Source organism: Lampetra fluviatilis, unplaced genomic scaffold (genome assembly GCF_964198595.1).
Source record: "Lampetra fluviatilis unplaced genomic scaffold, kcLamFluv1.1 SCAFFOLD_245, whole genome shotgun sequence".
NCBI lineage: Eukaryota > Metazoa > Chordata > Hyperoartia > Petromyzontiformes > Petromyzontidae > Lampetra > Lampetra fluviatilis.
This window is the reverse complement of record NW_027621754.1, coordinates 19,719-36,595: the sequence shown is the minus strand read 5'-3', so window position 1 is coordinate 36,595 and position 16,877 is coordinate 19,719. Positions and strand designations below refer to the sequence as shown.

The following is a 16,877-nucleotide window of genomic DNA, read 5'->3' as shown; positions in this document are numbered from 1 at the left end:
ATCACGCGGCTGGGAGCTGGAGGGGCTGCGCGGGAAGACGGCAGCAGCCGACGCACGCCGGCATTTCCCGCCACCCCGACGCGGCTCGCGGTTAAATTTCCCGCCATCACTACAGTGCGAGCAGAGGGCGGGGCCGGCCTGCGTCAGGTGACTGCTGAGGGCCAAGCACGAGCCGTGACATCATCAACGCCGGCCAGCGCGTCAACAACGGAGCGACCGGCGATGCCATGCTCACAGCCCGCCCACACTGTAACGTCGGCTGGGAACGAGGGAGCGAGATCCGCAGCCACGGACGTCGCCTTACAACAGCGACTGCCGCCTCTCAAGGAGTTCGCGGGAGCGGCTGGAGATTGGGGTGGCTTCAAAAGGCGGTTCATCGCTCATCAAGAGATGGCGAACTGGACGGACGCCGAGGCACTATGCGCGCTGCCGGCGATGCTGGACGACGACGCCCTGGCTACCCTCACCTCGGCGCCTAAGGAAAAGCGCGCCACGCTGCACCTGGCGCTGCAGCTGCTGTCAGCCGTCTATGGGCCGCCTTCGGACTGCAGGCAGCTGTTCCACGATCGGCATCGGGGCGCCAACGAATCGCCCCTGGCCTTCCGAACGGCTCTCCTGGCCCTGGCAAAGGCAGCTTTCCCGCGGATGGACGAGGAGGGAGTGGACGCCATGGTGGCTGAAAAGCTGCTGCTACTCGCCGATGAGCTGGACATCGCCGTCTTGGCTCAAGACGACGGAGAGATGTCGTCCCTGCTGGTCGCGCGCCACATCCACGGGGGCTTGCGGTCCCTGCGTCGCAAGGCTGCCAAGGGGGTGGCCGGCCATGCCATGGCGGCCACCGCCCTCCCATCAGAGGAGGTCTGCGGGGTGGAGCGGCGGGGGGAATGGAGATCGGCGGCACCGCAGGCTCGGAATGGACCGAGCCGCCAGGAGCAGCCCAGGCCATCTGGGGCGCTCACACGCTGCTCCAACTGTGGCCTGCAAGGCCACGTTGCGTCAGGATGCCGGGCTCCCCGTCAGCGCGGAGCGACACCTCGTCAGGACGCCACGCCGTCTCCACCCAAGCTCCAGCAGAGAAATCCGGCGAGTCGTGGCACCTCACACGTTTGGCCCATGCACACATCCGACACACACTCACGCGCTCAACTGAACAGGGTTCGAAAATCGCCGCCCATCGCGCGCGATTGTTCTGAAATGCGGCGAGCGCTCCAACCGGGTCAGTGGTCGGAGCTCGCCCATCGTGTCGTTGCTGCGTCGGCGGGATCATCGGTTGTGGTCGGTCATATTGATGGGGTAGAGGTGCGGATTTTAATTGACACAGGGGCATCGGCGACCATTATATCTGATTTGATTTATAACATCCTTCCCGTTCAAAGTCGTCCCTTGCTCCCTGTTGACGTGCCATGCTATGCTGCTAACGGGGGCTCGCTGGGCATTATTGGGCAAATCCGCGCCAAAATTTGCATTGGAGACATTAAATTATCCGGGCCTGTTTTGGTTTCCTCCTCACTCGCGGTTCCGTGCCTGTTGGGGACGGATTTCTTGGCCAAAATGCCCATCCGTATCTTGATTGACCAGGGGTGCATCGAGCTCCCATCGGGCCGACGTGTTACATTTTTGTCTTCCCCCACCACGGAGCGTCGGGCGTTTGCCACCGTGCAGGCGCTCGTGACAAAAACTGTGCGCGTACCCCCGGGGGCTCAGATGCTCGTCCCTCTTAGGTTGCGTCGGCCGTTTGCTAAAGGGGTTGCGGATCGGGGGGTCTTGTTGGGACCATCTCGGGCCGGGGTCAATGGACCCGATTTGCTAGCGGCTCAGACCATGGTGAAAGGGGATGGGGACCCCTTCATTGCAGTCCTTAATGTAGGATCGCGAACGGCCGTGGTTCCTCAAGGGACCGTGCTTGCACACGCAACGCCGGCGCCCTATGAGGAACCACTCGTGGGTCAGGTAACCACCGATCCTCCGTCGCGACCGCATTCGGACTGTGATGACGGATGGCTGGATGCACTTTGCGCGGGATCTGTGGATCTGTCCGACACGCAGCGTGCGCAGCTGCGAGTTCTCCTGAAAGAATTTGCCGACGTTTTTAGTAAACACAAATTTGATATTGGTTGTACTAAATTGCTGCGACACCATATTGACACGGGTGACAGCGCGCCAATCCGCCAGAATCCCTTTCGGCTCAGTCCCGCCGAAAAGGATCATGTCAAATCGGCTGTTGATGACATGCTAGCCGCCGATATCATTTCCCCTTCCAACAGCCCGTGGGGCGCACCGATCGTTTTGGTGAAAAAACACGACGGCTCACTGCGGTTTTGTGTCGACTTTCGGCGATTGAACAAAATTTCTGTGGCAGATGCGTACCCGCTTCCTCGAATGGATGAGTCGCTCGATGCCGTGGCGGGGGCGCGATTCTTTTCCACCCTCGATTTACTATCTGGATTCTGGCAGCTTCCTCTGGATGACGAATCAAAACCTAAAACTGCTTTTCGGACACCGCAAGGTCTCTTCCAATTTAACCGCTTGCCGATGGGCTTACATTCTGCGCCGGCAACTTTTCAGCGGTTAATGGAACTGGTCTTGGCAGGCTTGCAATGGGATTCGTGTTTAATTTACTTGGACGATGTCATCGTCTTTAGCAAATCCTTCGAGGAACACCTCCAGAGGCTGCGTGCTGTTTTTCTCAAAATGCGGGCTGCCAATTTAAAATTTAAACCGCAGAAGTGCCATTTGCTCCGCGAATCGGTGCGGTATTTGGGTCACATTGTTGGGCGCTCGGGGATATCCACTGATCCCGCCAAAACGGAATGCGTCAGCTCCTGGCCGACTCCCACCTCGGTGGGAGAGGTCAGGAGTTTCATTGGGTTCGCGTCGTACTATCTACGGTTTGTGGCTGACTTCGCTACGATCGCGAAACCATTGCATGCCTTGACGTCCAAGGGAGTCAGGTTTCATTGGGGGCTGGAGGAGGAGGCTGCTTTTCACGCCCTCCGGAATGCCCTGGTGGGGGCTCCGCCGTTGAATTACCCCGACTTCTCACAACCCTTCTTGCTCGATACAGATGCAAGTAACACGGGCATCGGGGGCGTGCTGTCCCAACTCATTGGGGGCGTAGAGCATGTGGTGGCTTACGGTAGTCGGGTACTGTCTCCAGCGGAACAACGGTACTGCGTTACCCGTCGGGAATTATTGGCAATTGTTTATTTCATTCAGCAGTACCGCCCATATCTGTACGGTCGGCGTTTCACCGTCCGTACAGATCATGCGGCCCTACAGTACGCTCTGCGGGTTCAACAACCATCGGGCCAGTTGTCTCGATGGTTGGAGATTCTCCAGGACTACGACTTTGTCACCACATATCGTAAGGGCGTCCGCCACACGAACGCTGACGCCCTGTCACGGTTGCCACCCACTTCGGAGTGCGCTTGCCTCCTGGGTTCGGGGCGTTGTAGGCCCCCGAACGTCACCACCGATTCGGTCCTCGTGGCCGCCGCCGATGCGCCTTTGGCTTCGGGTCCTATCGAGCAAGAAGGGAGGGATTCGTTGCTGGGGTTGTCGGTCGCGGAATGGGGACGCCTCCAAATGGAGGACACCTCCCTCCTCGCTCTGCGCCGTCGCGCAGGGGGGGGTTGGGCAGGGGGTGGCGAACATTGACTCGTGGGGGTTGTTCCAGGGTCTTTTAATGCACTGGGACGGAAAAACCCGCCGCCAGCAGCTCGTGGTGCCTGCAGCATTGAGGGGTAAGGTGGTATGGGCTGTTCATGAGCGGCTTCTGCACTTGGGGGTTCACAAGACCTTTGCCACGCTCCAGCTGGATTTCTTCTGGCCGGGCATGGCAAAGGACGTGGGGGATCTCCTGGGGTCGTGCACACAATGCGCGCAGCGAAAGCCACCAGCTAGGGGGTCCAACCCTCCGCTGCAGTCCATAAAGGTTTCCCGGGTTAACGAGCTCGTTGCGCTAGACATACTCGGCCCATTTCCCGCTACACCCAGGGGGAATAGGTATTTATTGACAGGGGTCGAATACTTCACGAGATGGCCTATGGCCTGGCCCCTGGCCAACCAGTCGGCAGCAGCCATCGCGGAGGCCTTTGTCCAGGGCTATGTCCTCGACAAAGGTGCTCCGGAACGGCTGCTTACTGACCAGGGTAAGAATTTTTCGGGAAAACTCCTCCGCGAGGTGTGCGACCTCTTGGGTACGGAGAAAATTCGGACCTCCCCGTATCACCCTCAAACTGACGGGATGGTGGAACGGCTACATCGGACCATCACGTCTATGCTGTCCCAACAGGTGTCCGAATCCCAGACAGATTGGGACCTTCGCATAGCCGGTGTGTTGCAGGCCTACAGGATGGCTCCCCATGCGGCCACCGGATTTTCCCCTTTCTTTTTAATGTATGGCCGCGAGGCTAACCCCCCTGTGACGACCCAGCTGAAGCTCTCGGCGCCTCAGGCGAAGTCTACCTTGTCCGAACACGTTAAATTTAACATCAGCAAATTGTCTGAGGCGCGGGAAGCGGCCGTGCAAAATTCTGAACTCCGCCAGAAGGCGAACGAGAGGCTTCGGCTGGGGCGGGTACATGTGTTCAAATGGAAACCAGGGGACAGGGCATGGTTGCACTGTCCCCAGGTGCCACTGGCAACCTCGTCAAAGTTGGTACGGCCGTGGCGGGGGCCAGTGGAGGTCGTACAGGTCTTACGGCCGCAATGTGTTCGCGTCAAATGGGGGAGGCGTCGGTGGTACGTGCACCCCTCAAGGTTGAAACCGTTCATTGCGCCGGCCCGTGGTTCACACACACACACGCATGGCCAAACGTGTGAGGGGTCCGCCGACTCCCCGACGTCGCTGCTCTCGCCTAACATGACATCAACTGTTCCATCTCCAGGTGCAACAGGAGTGACGGGTCCACGCCCGCCAACCCCTCCCGGAGGGGTCGGGGGTCACTCGGCAGCGACGCCAGACTCTCTTGCACCCGGACCGTCACCAACCACCACTGAGCGTGCCGGGTCGAGCCCTTGTGACGGGCCCGCCGCGAGAACGCGCGCCAAAACGCGCAGACTATTGTGAGGTCGGCCGTTGGGGGGCCCTTGCGGACAGTGGGGGAGGGACATTCGGAGCGCATGTATATATGTTGGGTTTGCGGAATGGGGTATTTATTCGGGAGGGTGCGCCGGGTTATTTTTTTTCTCTTTCTTCTTCTACCTGTTCCTGTTGTTGTTGTTGTTGTTATGACTGTTATCGTTCTTGTTAAATTTACGCGAGGCACACACGGTTTTGGGGAGGCATGCACCTTTATTCTGGTTTTGTTGCAGCCGGGGACGGCTGCGAGCTGTACAGGGGGGGGTGATGTAGAGGTGTAATTGTGTATGGGAGCGGATGGCAAACAAACACAAGGGGCGTGGTTAGGGCCGGACACATAGGAGGTGGCCACACCGACGTCCGCACCTGCATCCCCCACGGGCCCCTCCCGGGGGGGCCGCGGACTATAAGAGGGGGTGAGCCGGAGGGCTCGAGGTCGAGGTATCAGCTTTAACCAGCGAAGACGGAAGACCAGCTAGCATAGGCCCCGGAGCTCCCCTGGCTCGCTGTCCTTATCAGGGCCGACCAGGGCAAGCCGGTGGCGTGGCCCCGAGAGCCCAGACTGACGAGCAGGTCTGGGAACTCAGGGGGGTCGGATCCCAGCTTGACCAGGGCTGGGACAGGTAGCCTCCCCTAGCTCCCTAGTGGAGGACTTGGGCTTAGGTTAGCGGGGCTTAGATGTTGTGTCTCCCTGTTAGCCGAGTAAGGGGACGTTACCCCTTAGGTCCTGTGTATACTCGCTAACTGTATACAAGTTGTGTTAATAAATAAGTGTGCCTCCGATCCCGTCGTCAAGCCTCCTGAGTAATTACTACATCTGTACCAAATGGAAATACATACACTCACTCACACACACGCTCACTCACACACACGCTCACTCACCAATCAACCCACCCACTCACCCATCCATCACTCCCAGGTGTGAGTGAGTCTCAGGTGTGTCTGTGAGCTCACGTTGGACAGAACTCGCCATGTCATTCAATAATGATGATACTGATGATGATGATGTGAATGATGATGCTAATGATGATGATGTCGATTTTGTTGTTGATGATGGTGATGATGATGATGTCAATGAGGATGATGATGATGGTGATGTTAATGATGATGATGATGTTGATGATGTCGATGATGATGTCAATGATGATGATGGTGATGATCATGATGATGATGTCGATGATGTTGATGTTAATGATGTTGATGATGTTGATGATGATGTTGATGGTGATGATGATGATGTTGATGATGTTAATGATGATGATGTTAATGATGATGATGATGTTAATGATGATGTTGATGATGTTGTTAATGATGTCGATGTTGATGATGATGTTAATGATGATGATGATGTTGATGGTGATTATGTTAATGATGATGATGTTAATGTTGATTATGTTCATGATGATGATGTTAATGATGATGTTGATGTCGATGTTCCGCAGAGACGCTTCTGGACAGCACTCAGGAACTCTCCGAACTGGGATGGATCACAGACCCAGACACCGGAGTGAGTCACACAGAGACCCACAGACTCACTCATAGAGACCCACAGACTCACCACACAGAGATCCACAGACTCACCACACAGAGACCCACAGACTCACTCATAGAGACCCACAGACTCACCACACAGAGACCCACAGACTCACTCATAGAGACCCACAGACTCACCACACAGAGACCCACAGACTCACTCATAGAGACACACAGACTCACCACACAGAGACCCATAGACTCACCACACAGAGACCCATAGACTCACCCCACAGAGACCCACAGACTCACCACACAGAGACCCACAGACTCACTCATAGAGACCCACAGACTCACTCATAGAGACCCACAGACTCACCACACAGAGACCCACAGACTCACTCATAGAGACCCAGACTCACCACACAGAGACCCACAGACTAACCACAAATAGACCCACAATCACCACACAGAGACCCACAGACTCACCACACAGAGACCCACAGACTCACCACACAGAGACCCACAGACTCACCACACAGAGACCCACAGACTCACCACACAGAGATCCACACACTCACCACACAGAGACCCAGAGACTCACCACACAGAGACCCACAGACTCAGCACACAGAGACCCACAGACTCACCACACAGAGACCCACAGACTCACCACACAGAGACCCACAGACTCACTCATAGAGACCCACAGACTCACCACACAGAGACCCACACTCACCACACAGAGACCCACAGACTCACCACACAGAGACCCACAGACTCACCACACAGAGACCCACAGACTCACCACATAGAGACCCACAGACTCACTCCTCACCTCTTCCCTTACTCCCTTCCCCCATGACCCCTATCTCACCCCACCCACCCTCCCCGCCCCAGTGGGAGGAGGTCAGCGGCTACGATGAGCACCTCAACATGGTGCGAACCTACCAGGTGTGCAACGTCTTCACCGGTCCACTCACCGGACCGCCGGCTTCTCCCCCCGGCACGGCCTCCTTCCCCTCGCCATCTCCCCCACCGGGGTTCGGCAAACACCGGGCGGCGGCGGCGGCGGCAACCGGCGGCGAAGCCGGTGGCGTGGACGGCGTGGCACGGGAGGCACCGGCGTTAGCACCGGCACCGGCAGAGGCGGTGCTGTTGGCGCAGGAGAACTGGCTGGTCACTCCGGTAATTCGCCGCAGCGGTGCCCGCCGGGTGCTGGTGGACGTGCGCTTCACGGTGCGGGACTGCGCCACCATCCCCGGTGCCGGCACCGGCTGCCAGGAGGCGCTTGCCGTGTTTGTGCGGGAGGAGGAGGACGATGAGGGTGGTGGTGGCGGTGGTGGTGGTGGTGGTGATGGAGGTGGAGTGGCGGCCGGGCCGTCGCTGAGAGGTGAGACGAGTCCGTGGTGTCTCCTACGTTGTCCGGCGATCGTCGCGCGGAGATCTGGCAAACTGTTGCCGGAGGTCACCGATGGCCTTAATCTAAGTTCGTACTCTGAGTTCTTTCGGTAAAGTCACCGTGTAGGTAAAAAATGAAATAAAAATTAATGAAAATAAAACAATGATTATTATTAATTTCATTTTTTTACCTACACGGTGGCTTTACGTGTAGGTAAAAAATGAAATTAAAATTAATAAAACAATGATTATTATTCATTTTAATTTCATTTTTTTACCTACACGGTGACTTTACCGAAAGAACTCAGAGTATGAATCCTTGCAGTCACGAAAGCTTCAAATCTAGAATTAATCTAAGTTGTCTTGTGGTTGTTGTTGTTGGTTGTTTGACTTGCATCCCACTGGGATTTTTGCACACAGCGTTGGTGTGCGGTGATTTTTTTCTGCAACATTTTGCTGTCTTTTCTTGGATTTTCTGTTTGCACTTAGTCACATATTCACTTTAAGATGTTTTCTTGTTCATGTTTTTGTTTTTTGTTTGTTGCGGTTGCACCCGATTCAGCGTTGGTGTACGGTGATTTTTTTCTGCAACATTTTGCTGTCTTTTCTTGGATTTTCTGTTTGCACTCGGTCACATATTCACTTTAAGATGTTTTTTGTTCGTGTTTTTGTTTTTTGTTTGTTGTTGCGGTTGCACCCGATTCAAGAGCCGAATGGCTCACAGGGCTACACCTAATACATAAACTTGAACTGACCTCCGTCCTCCGTTCCCCCCTTCGCAACGTAAACCTCCAACCCCCTTTCCCCTGATGCCCCCCCCTCCTCCCGCAGACACCAACTGGCGTTCTTCTCCGTTCCCCCTCATCAAGATCGGCACCCTCCGCGTCTCCGAGTCGGCCACCAGCTCCTCCTCCTCCGCAGACGCAGATGCAGGCGAAGCCTTAGGCCTAGCCTCCTCGGCCGCAGCCGTCGCAGGCAACGACCTGGGCCAGGCCAAGGCTTCGGGCCTAGCCTCCTCGCCTAAGGGGGGCGGCTCCGTCGAAGGCAACGACCTAGGCCAGGTCAAGGCTTCGGGCCTAGCATCCTCGTCTAAGGGGGGCGGCGGCCCCGTCGAAGGCAACGACCTAGGCCAGGCCAAGGCTTCGATCTTGGCCTCCCCGACTAAGGGGGGCGGCGGTAAGTTGCCGGGCAAAGACCTAGGCCAGGCCAAGGCTTCGGGCCTAGCCGACGGCGTCAGCGTGGCCGCCGCTGTGGCCTTCAAGGGCGGGGGAGGATCCACCGCCTCCGCCGCCTCCGCCGGAGAAGGAAGAGGAGGAGGATCGAACGCGGGGCCGGGGCGCAAGAGGCGCCGTGCGGAATCGCCGGGCTCGCCGCGCCTGGCCCGGCGAGTGCTCGGCTACAGCGGCCTGTCGCGGCCGGCCTTCCGGCTGGCCTTCCTGGACCGGGGCGCTTGCGCGGCCGTGGTGGCCGTGCGGGTGCTCCAGCGCAAGTGCCCGAGGTCGGCGCGCTGGCTCGCCGTGTTTCCCGAGACCCCGGCGGGCTGGGCCGGAGGAGGAGGAGGAGGAGGAGGAGGGGGTGGTGGTCGCGTGGGCCGCTGGAGAGTCCCGGGGCGAGGGGCAAGAGGCGGCGGTGGTGGAGGAGGCGGTGGGGCGGGGGTGGCGGCCGAGGTGGTGGGGGGGGAGGAGGAGGAGGAGGCGGTGGTGGTGGTGGAGGAGGAGCAGGAGGAGGAGGAGGATGGTGAGGATGGTGAGGGCCGGCAGAAGGAGGCGGAGGAGGAGGCGGCGGAGGCACCGGTAGAGGAGAGGGGCGCCGGTGAGGGAGTCGCAGGAGCCGAGGGTCAACGCCGGGTCGGTCCAGTGTCCGTCCAGTCGTGAGCTCTAGAGGTGGCGCTGGTGGTGTAGATGATGGTGCTGGTGGTGGTGTAGGTGGTGGTGGTGTAGGTGCTGGTGTAGATGGTGGTGGTGTAGATGATGGTGCTGGTGGTGGTGTAGGTGGTGGCGGTGGTGGTGGCGGTGTAGGTGGTGGTGGCGGTGTAGGCTGTGGTGGTGTAGGTGGTGGTGGTGTAGGTGACACTGGTGTTGTAGATGATGGTGCTGGTGGTGGTGGTGGAGGTGCTGGTGGTGGTGTAGGTGGCACTGGTGTTGTAGATGATGATGCTGGTGGTGGTGTAGGTGGTGGCGGTGGTGGTGTAGGCGGTGGTGGTGTAGGTGGTGGCGGTGGTGTAGGTGGTGTAGGTGGCGGTGTAGGCGGTGGTGTAGGTGGTGGCGCTGGTGGTGGCGGTGTAGGTGGTGGTGGTGTAGGTGGTGGTGGTGTAGGTGGTGTAGGTGGTGTAGGTGGTGTAGGTGGTGCTGGTGGTGGTGTAGGTGGCGGTGGTGGTGCATGTGGTGGTGTAGATGATGATGGTTCTGGTGGTGTATTGTTGGTGTAGTTGATGGTGTAGGTGGTGGTGTAGATGGTGCTGATGGTGGTGGTGTAGGTGGTGGTGTTGGACGGTGGTGTAGGTGGTGGTGTAGGTGGTGGTGTAGGTGGTGTAGGTGGTGGTGGTTTGAGGTGGTGGTGTAGGTGGTGGTGGTGTAGGTGGTGGTGGTGTTGGTAGTGGTGTAGGTGGTGTAGGTGGTGGTGTAGGTGGTGGTGTAGGTGGTGGTGCTGTAGGTGGTGGTGGTGTAGGTGGTGGTTTGAGATGGTGGTGGTGGTGTTGTAGGTGGTGACGTCACCACTACTTAGTGGCGAATGGCGATTGTTGTTATTGTTGTTGGTGTAGGTGGCGGTGGTTTGAGATGGTGCTGGTGGTGGTGTAGGTGGTGGTGTTAGACGGTGGTCTAGGTGGTTGTGTAGGTGGTGGTGTAGGTGGTGGTGTAGATGGTGGTGGAGGTGGTGGTGTAGGTGGTGGTGTTGTTGGATGGTGTAGGTGGCGGTGGTGGTGGTTTTAAATGGTGTTGGACGGTGGAGTAGGTGGTGGTGGTTTGAGATGGTGCTGGTGGTGGTGTAGGTGGTGGTGCTGGTGGCGGTGTATGTGCTGGTGTCGACAATGATGGTGCTGGTGGTGGTGTAGGTGGTGGTGGTGTAGGTGGTGTAGGTGGTGGTGGTGTAGGTGGTGTAGGTGGTGTAGGTGGTGGTGGTGGAATTGGACGGTGGTGTAGGTGGTATTGGACGGTGGTGTAGGTGGTGGTGGTGTAGGTGGTGGTGTAGATGGTGCTGGTGGTGGTGTAGATGGTGCTGATGGTGGTGTAGGTGGTGGTGTAGGTGGTGGTGTATGTGCTGGTGGTATAGATGATGGTGCTGGTGGTGGTGTAGGTGGTAGTGGTGGTGGTGTAGGTGGTGGTGTATGTGCTGGTGTCGACAATGATGTTGCTGGTGGTGTATTGGTTTAGGCGGTGCTCCTGGCGGTGTCGCCGGTGGTGTCGCCGCCGGCGGTGCCGGTGGCGGCGGTGCCGGCGGTGGTGGCGGTGGTGGCGGTGGTGCCGGTGGTGGTGGTGGCTCCCTGGTGCGAGGTTCGTGCGTGCGCCTGGCCGAGGAGTGGGGCCCCGTCCTGCGCCGCTGCACCCCCGAGGGAGCCTGGAGCGGCCCCGTCGGGCCCGGGCGGTGCGCCTGTAGCCCAGGGGCCAGTCCAGATCAGAGCCTCTCATCCTGTCAACGTGAGTATTATCACTACTAATACTACTACTACACTACTACTACACTACTACTACTACACTACTACTATACCTCTAGTACTACACTACTACACTAGTGTGCCTGTAGTCCAGGAGCCAGTCCAGATCAGAGCCTCTCATCCTGTCAGTGTGAGTACTCATACTACTACTAGTACTACACTACTACTACTAGACTACTACTACACTACTACTACTACACTACTACTACTACACTACTACTAGACCTCTAGTACTACACTACTACTACACTACTACTACACTAGTGCGCCTGTAGTCCAGGGGCCAGTCCAGATCAGAGCTTGTCATCCTGTCAGTGTGAGTACTCATACTACTACTACACTACTACTATACCTCTAGTACTACACTACTACACTACTACTACACTACACTACTACTACACTACTACACTACACTACTACTACACTACTACTACTACACTACTACTACACTACACTACTACTACACTACTACTACACTACTACTACTACACTACTACACTACTACTACTACTACACTACTACTACTACACTACTACACTACACTACTACACTACTACTACTACTACTACACTACTACTACTACACTACTACTACTACACTACTACTACTACTACACCACTACTACTACACTACTACACTACTACTATACCTCTAGTACTACACTACTACTACTACTAGACTACTACTACACTACTACTACACTACTACTACACTACTACACTACTACTACTAGACTACTACTACACTACTACTACACTACTACACTACTACCGCTACACTACTACACTACTACTACACTACTACTACACTACTACTACTACACTACTACACTACTACTATACCTCTAGTACTACACTACTACACTACTACTACACTACTACTAGTACTATACTACTACTAGTACTACACTACTACTACTACACTACTACTACTACACTACTACTACATTACTACTACACTACTACTACTACACTACTACTACTACACTACTACTAGTACTACACTACTACTACTACACTACCACTACTACACTACTACTACACTACTACTACTACACTACTACTACTACTACACTACCACTACTACACTACTACTACACTACTACTACTACTACACTACCACTACTACACTACTACTACACTACTACTACTACACTACTACTACTACACTACTACTAGTACTACACTACTACTACTACACTACCACTACTACACTACTATTACACTGCTACTACTACTACACTACTACTACACTACTACTACTACTACACTACTACTACACTACTACCACTACTACACTGCTACTACTACTACACTACTACTACACTACTACTACACTACTACTACTACACTACTACTACTACACTACTACTACTACACTACTACTACTACACTACTACTACTACTACACTACTACAACACTACTACTACTACACTACTACTACTACACTACTACTACTACTATACTACTACTACACTACTACTACACTACTACACTACACTACTACACTACACTACTACACTACTACTACACTACACTACTACACTACTACTACACTACTACTACACTACTACACTACTACTACTACACTACTACTACACTACTACTACTACTACACTACTACTACACTACTACTACTACACTACTACTACTACACTACTACTACTACACTACTACTACACTACTACACTATCTCCTCCACCTCCTCCTCTTCTGGGTGGGTGAGTGAGTGGGTGGGTGGGTGGGTGAGTGGGTGGGTGGGTGGGTGAGTGGGTGGGTGGGTGAGTGAGTGGGTGGGTGGGTGAGTGAGTGAGTGGGTGGGTGAGTGGGTGGGTGGGTGGGTGAGTGGGTGGGTGGGTGGGTGAGTGAGTGGGTGGGTGGGTGAGTGAGTGAGTGGGTGGGTGGGTGAGTGAGTGAGTGGGTGGGTGGGTGAGTGAGTGGGTGGGTGAGTGGGTGGGTGGGTGAGTGAGTGAGTGGGTGGGTGGGTGGGTGAGTGAGTGAGTGAGTGGGTGGGTGAGTGAGTGGGTGGGTGAGTGGGTGGGTGGGTGAGTGGGTGGGTGGGTGGGTGGGTGGGTGGGTGGGTGAGTGAGTGAGTGGGTGGGTGGGTGAGTGAGTGAGTGGATGGGTGAGTGAGTGGGTGGGTGAGTGGGTGGGTGGGTGGGTGGGTGGGTGAGTGAGTGGGTGAGTGAGTGAGTGAGTGAGTGGGTGGGTGGGTGGGTGAGTGGGTGGGTTAGTGAGTGGGTGGGTGAGTGAGTGAGTGGGTGGGTGGGTGAGTGGGTGGGTGGGTGGGTGAGTGGGTGAGTGGGTGGGTGGGTTAGTGAGTGGGTGGGTTAGTGAGTGGGTGGGTGAGTGAGTGGGTGGGTGAGTGGGTGAGTGGGTGGGTGAGTGAGTGGGTGGGTGGGTGGGTGAGTGGGTGGGTGAGTGGGTGAGTGAGTGAGTGGGTGGGTGGGTGAGTGAGTGAGTGGGTGAGTGGGTGGGTGAGTGAGTGAGTGGGTGGGTGGGTGGGTGAGTGAGTGGGTGGGTGGGTGAGTGGGTGGGTGGGTGAGTGGGTGGGTGGGTGGGTGGGTGGGTGAGTGAGTGGGTGGGTGAGTGAGTGGGTGGGTGGGTGAGTGGGTGGGTGGGTGAGTGAGTGAGTGAGTGGGTGGGTGGGTGGGTGAGTGAGTGAGTGGGTGGGTGGGTGAGTGAGTGGGTGGGTGGGTGGGTGGGTGAGTGAGTGGGTGGGTGGGTGGGTGGGTGGGTGAGTGGGTGGGTTAGTGAGTGGGTGGGTGAGTGAGTGGGTGGGTGGGTGGGTGGGTGAGTGGGTGGGTGGGTGGGTGAGTGGGTGGGTGGGTTAGTGAGTGGGTGGGTTAGTGAGTGGGTGGGTGAGTGAGTAGGTGGGTGAGTGGGTGGGTGAGTGGGTGAGTGGGTGAGTGGGTGGGTGAGTGAGTGGGTGGGTGGGTGAGTGGGTGGGTGAGTGGGTGAGTGAGTGAGTGAGTGGGTGGGTGGGTGGGTGAGTGGGTGGGTGGGTGGGTGAGTGAGTGGGTGGGTGGGTGGGTGAGTGAGTGGGTGGGTGGGTGAGTGGGTGGGTGGGTGGGTGAGTGAGTGGGTGGGTGGGTGGGTGAGTGGGTGGGTGGGTGGGTGAGTGAGTGGGTGGGTGAGTGAGTGAGTGGGTGGGTGAGTGGGTGGGTGAGTGGGTGGGTGGGTGGGTGAGTGAGTGAGTGGGTGGGTGGGTGGGTGAGTGAGTGGGTGGGTGGGTGAGTGAGTGAGTGAGTGGGTGGGTGAGTGAGTGGGTGGGTGGGTGAGTGGGTGGGTGGGTGGATGGACGGGTGGGTTAGTGGATGGACGGGTGGGTTGAGAGTGACACCTTCACCTTTGCACCCCCCCACCCCCCCCACCCCCCCTACCCCCCCAGTGTGCGCTGTGGGTCTGTACAAGGCGGAGGGCGGCTTGGGGGGCTGTGGTCCGTGCCCCCCGCGGAGTCACGCGACGTCGCTGGGGGCCACGGCGTGCGCCTGTGAGCCGGGCTACTACCGAGCTGACACAGACGGAGCTCACCTCGCCTGTACAGGTGGGGGGGGGGGGGGGGGTGTGGTGGGGGTGGTGGGGGTGGTGGTGACGGTGATGGTGGGGTGGTGGTGATGGTGGTGACGGTGATGGTGGGGTGGTGTGGGTGGTGTGGTTGGTGGTGGGGGGGTGGGTGGTGGGGGTGGGGGGGTGGTGGTGGTGGCGGTGGTGACAGTGGTGGTGTGGGTGCTGGTGTGGGTGGTGGTGTGGGTGGTGGTGTGGGTGGTGGGGGGGTAGTGGTGGTTATGGTGGTGGCGGTGATGGTGACAGTGGTGGTGTGGGTGGTGGTGTGGGTGGTGGTGTGGGTGGTAGGGGGGGGGTAGTGGTGTATATGGTGGTGGCAGTGATGGTGACGGTGGTGGTGACGGTGGTGGTGACGGTGGTGGTGTGGGTGGTGGTGGTGTGGGTGGTGGGGGGGGGTAGTGGTGGTGATGGTGGTGGCGGTGGTGGTGACGGTGGTGGTGACGGTGGTGGTGATGGTGGTGGCGGTGGTGGTGACGGTGGTGGTGACGGTGGTGGTGGTGTCGGTGATAGCGGTGGTGGCGGCAGTGGTGGTGGTGAAAGATCGTGGCTGTAATGATAGTTTGATCGTTTGAGGCGGTAAAGCCATCGCAAGATTGTTTGTGAGCGTCTGACCCTGGCTGACAGAGGTGTTCAGGCTGGCTGGGGGTCCGTTGCCAAGGGGGATGGGAGCTGTTGCCATGGGAGATGGGAGCTGTTGCCAAGGGAGATGGAAGCTGTTGCCAAGGGAGATGGGAGCTGTTGCCATGGGAGATGGGAGCTGTTGTCATGGGAGATGGGAGCTGTTGCCAAGGGAGGTGGGAGCTGTTGCCATGGGAGATGGGAGCTGTTGCCAAGGGAGATGGGAGCTGTTGCCAAGGGAGATGGGAGCTGTTGCCAAGGGAGATGGAAGCTGTTGCCATGGGAGATGGAAGCTGTTGCCATGGGAGATGGAAGCTGTTGCCAAGGGAGATGGGAGCTGTTGTCATGGGAGGTGGGAGCTGTTGCCAAGGGAGATGGGAGCTGTTGCCAAGGGAGATGGAAGCTGTTGCCAAGGGAGGTGGGAGCTGTTGCCATGGGAGATGGGAGCTGTTGCCAAAGAAGATGGGAGCTGTTGCCAAGGGAGATGGGAGTTGTTGCCAAGAGAGATGGGAGCTGTTGCTAAGGGAAATGGGAGCTGTTGCCAAGGGAGATGGGAGCTGTTGCCAAGGGAGATGGGAGCTGTTGCTAAGGGAGATGGGAGTTGTTGCCAAGGGAGATGGGAGTTGTTGCCAAGGGAGATGGGAGCTGTTTCCCCCCTCACCCCCCCTCAACCCCTCACTCCCCCCCCCCCCGTCCCCTCCCCCCCCTCAACCCCTCCTCCCCCCCCTCACTCCCTCCCCCTCACACCTCCACTCCCTCCCCCCTCTCCACCTCACTCCCTCCCCCCTCTCCACCTCACTCCCTCCCTCTCCCCCCCTCCTCCCCCCCCTCCCCCCCACAGGGGTACCGTCCGAGCCTCGTGCTCTCTCCGTGTCCCCGCTACCGACAACGTCGTCGTCATCATCATCATCGTCGTCGTCTGTGGCCCTCGAGTGGCAGCCGCCGGCCGACACGGGTGGCCGTGACGACCTGCGCTACAACATTATCTGCCGCGCCTGCCCCCTCGCCCCACAGTCACCACAGCCACCGCAGCCACGCTCGCGACACGCCGGCAACACGGTGAGTGGGTGGGTGGGTGAGTGG

General features: G+C 57.4%; 1 protein-coding gene across 1 annotated transcript in view; it reads left to right on the top strand.

The window, feature by feature from the left end:
- The window catches only part of LOC144955657 (ephrin type-B receptor 1-like), a gene marked incomplete at its 3' end in the record, with an annotated part of 33,731 nt that extends 16,875 nt beyond the window's left edge, over positions 1 to 16,856 (top strand). The window contains exons 2-8 of the mRNA XM_078885818.1: positions 6,526 to 6,590; positions 7,457 to 7,949; positions 8,789 to 9,558; positions 9,640 to 9,769; positions 11,329 to 11,592; positions 15,001 to 15,156; positions 16,636 to 16,856. Of these exons, the coding sequence (XP_078741944.1) occupies positions 6,526 to 6,590; positions 7,457 to 7,949; positions 8,789 to 9,558; positions 9,640 to 9,769; positions 11,329 to 11,592; positions 15,001 to 15,156; positions 16,636 to 16,856 (2,099 nt within the window). The remainder of the gene's footprint in view (positions 1 to 6,525; positions 6,591 to 7,456; positions 7,950 to 8,788; positions 9,559 to 9,639; positions 9,770 to 11,328; positions 11,593 to 15,000; positions 15,157 to 16,635) is intronic.
- Positions 16,857 to 16,877: the final 21 nt, after the last annotated feature.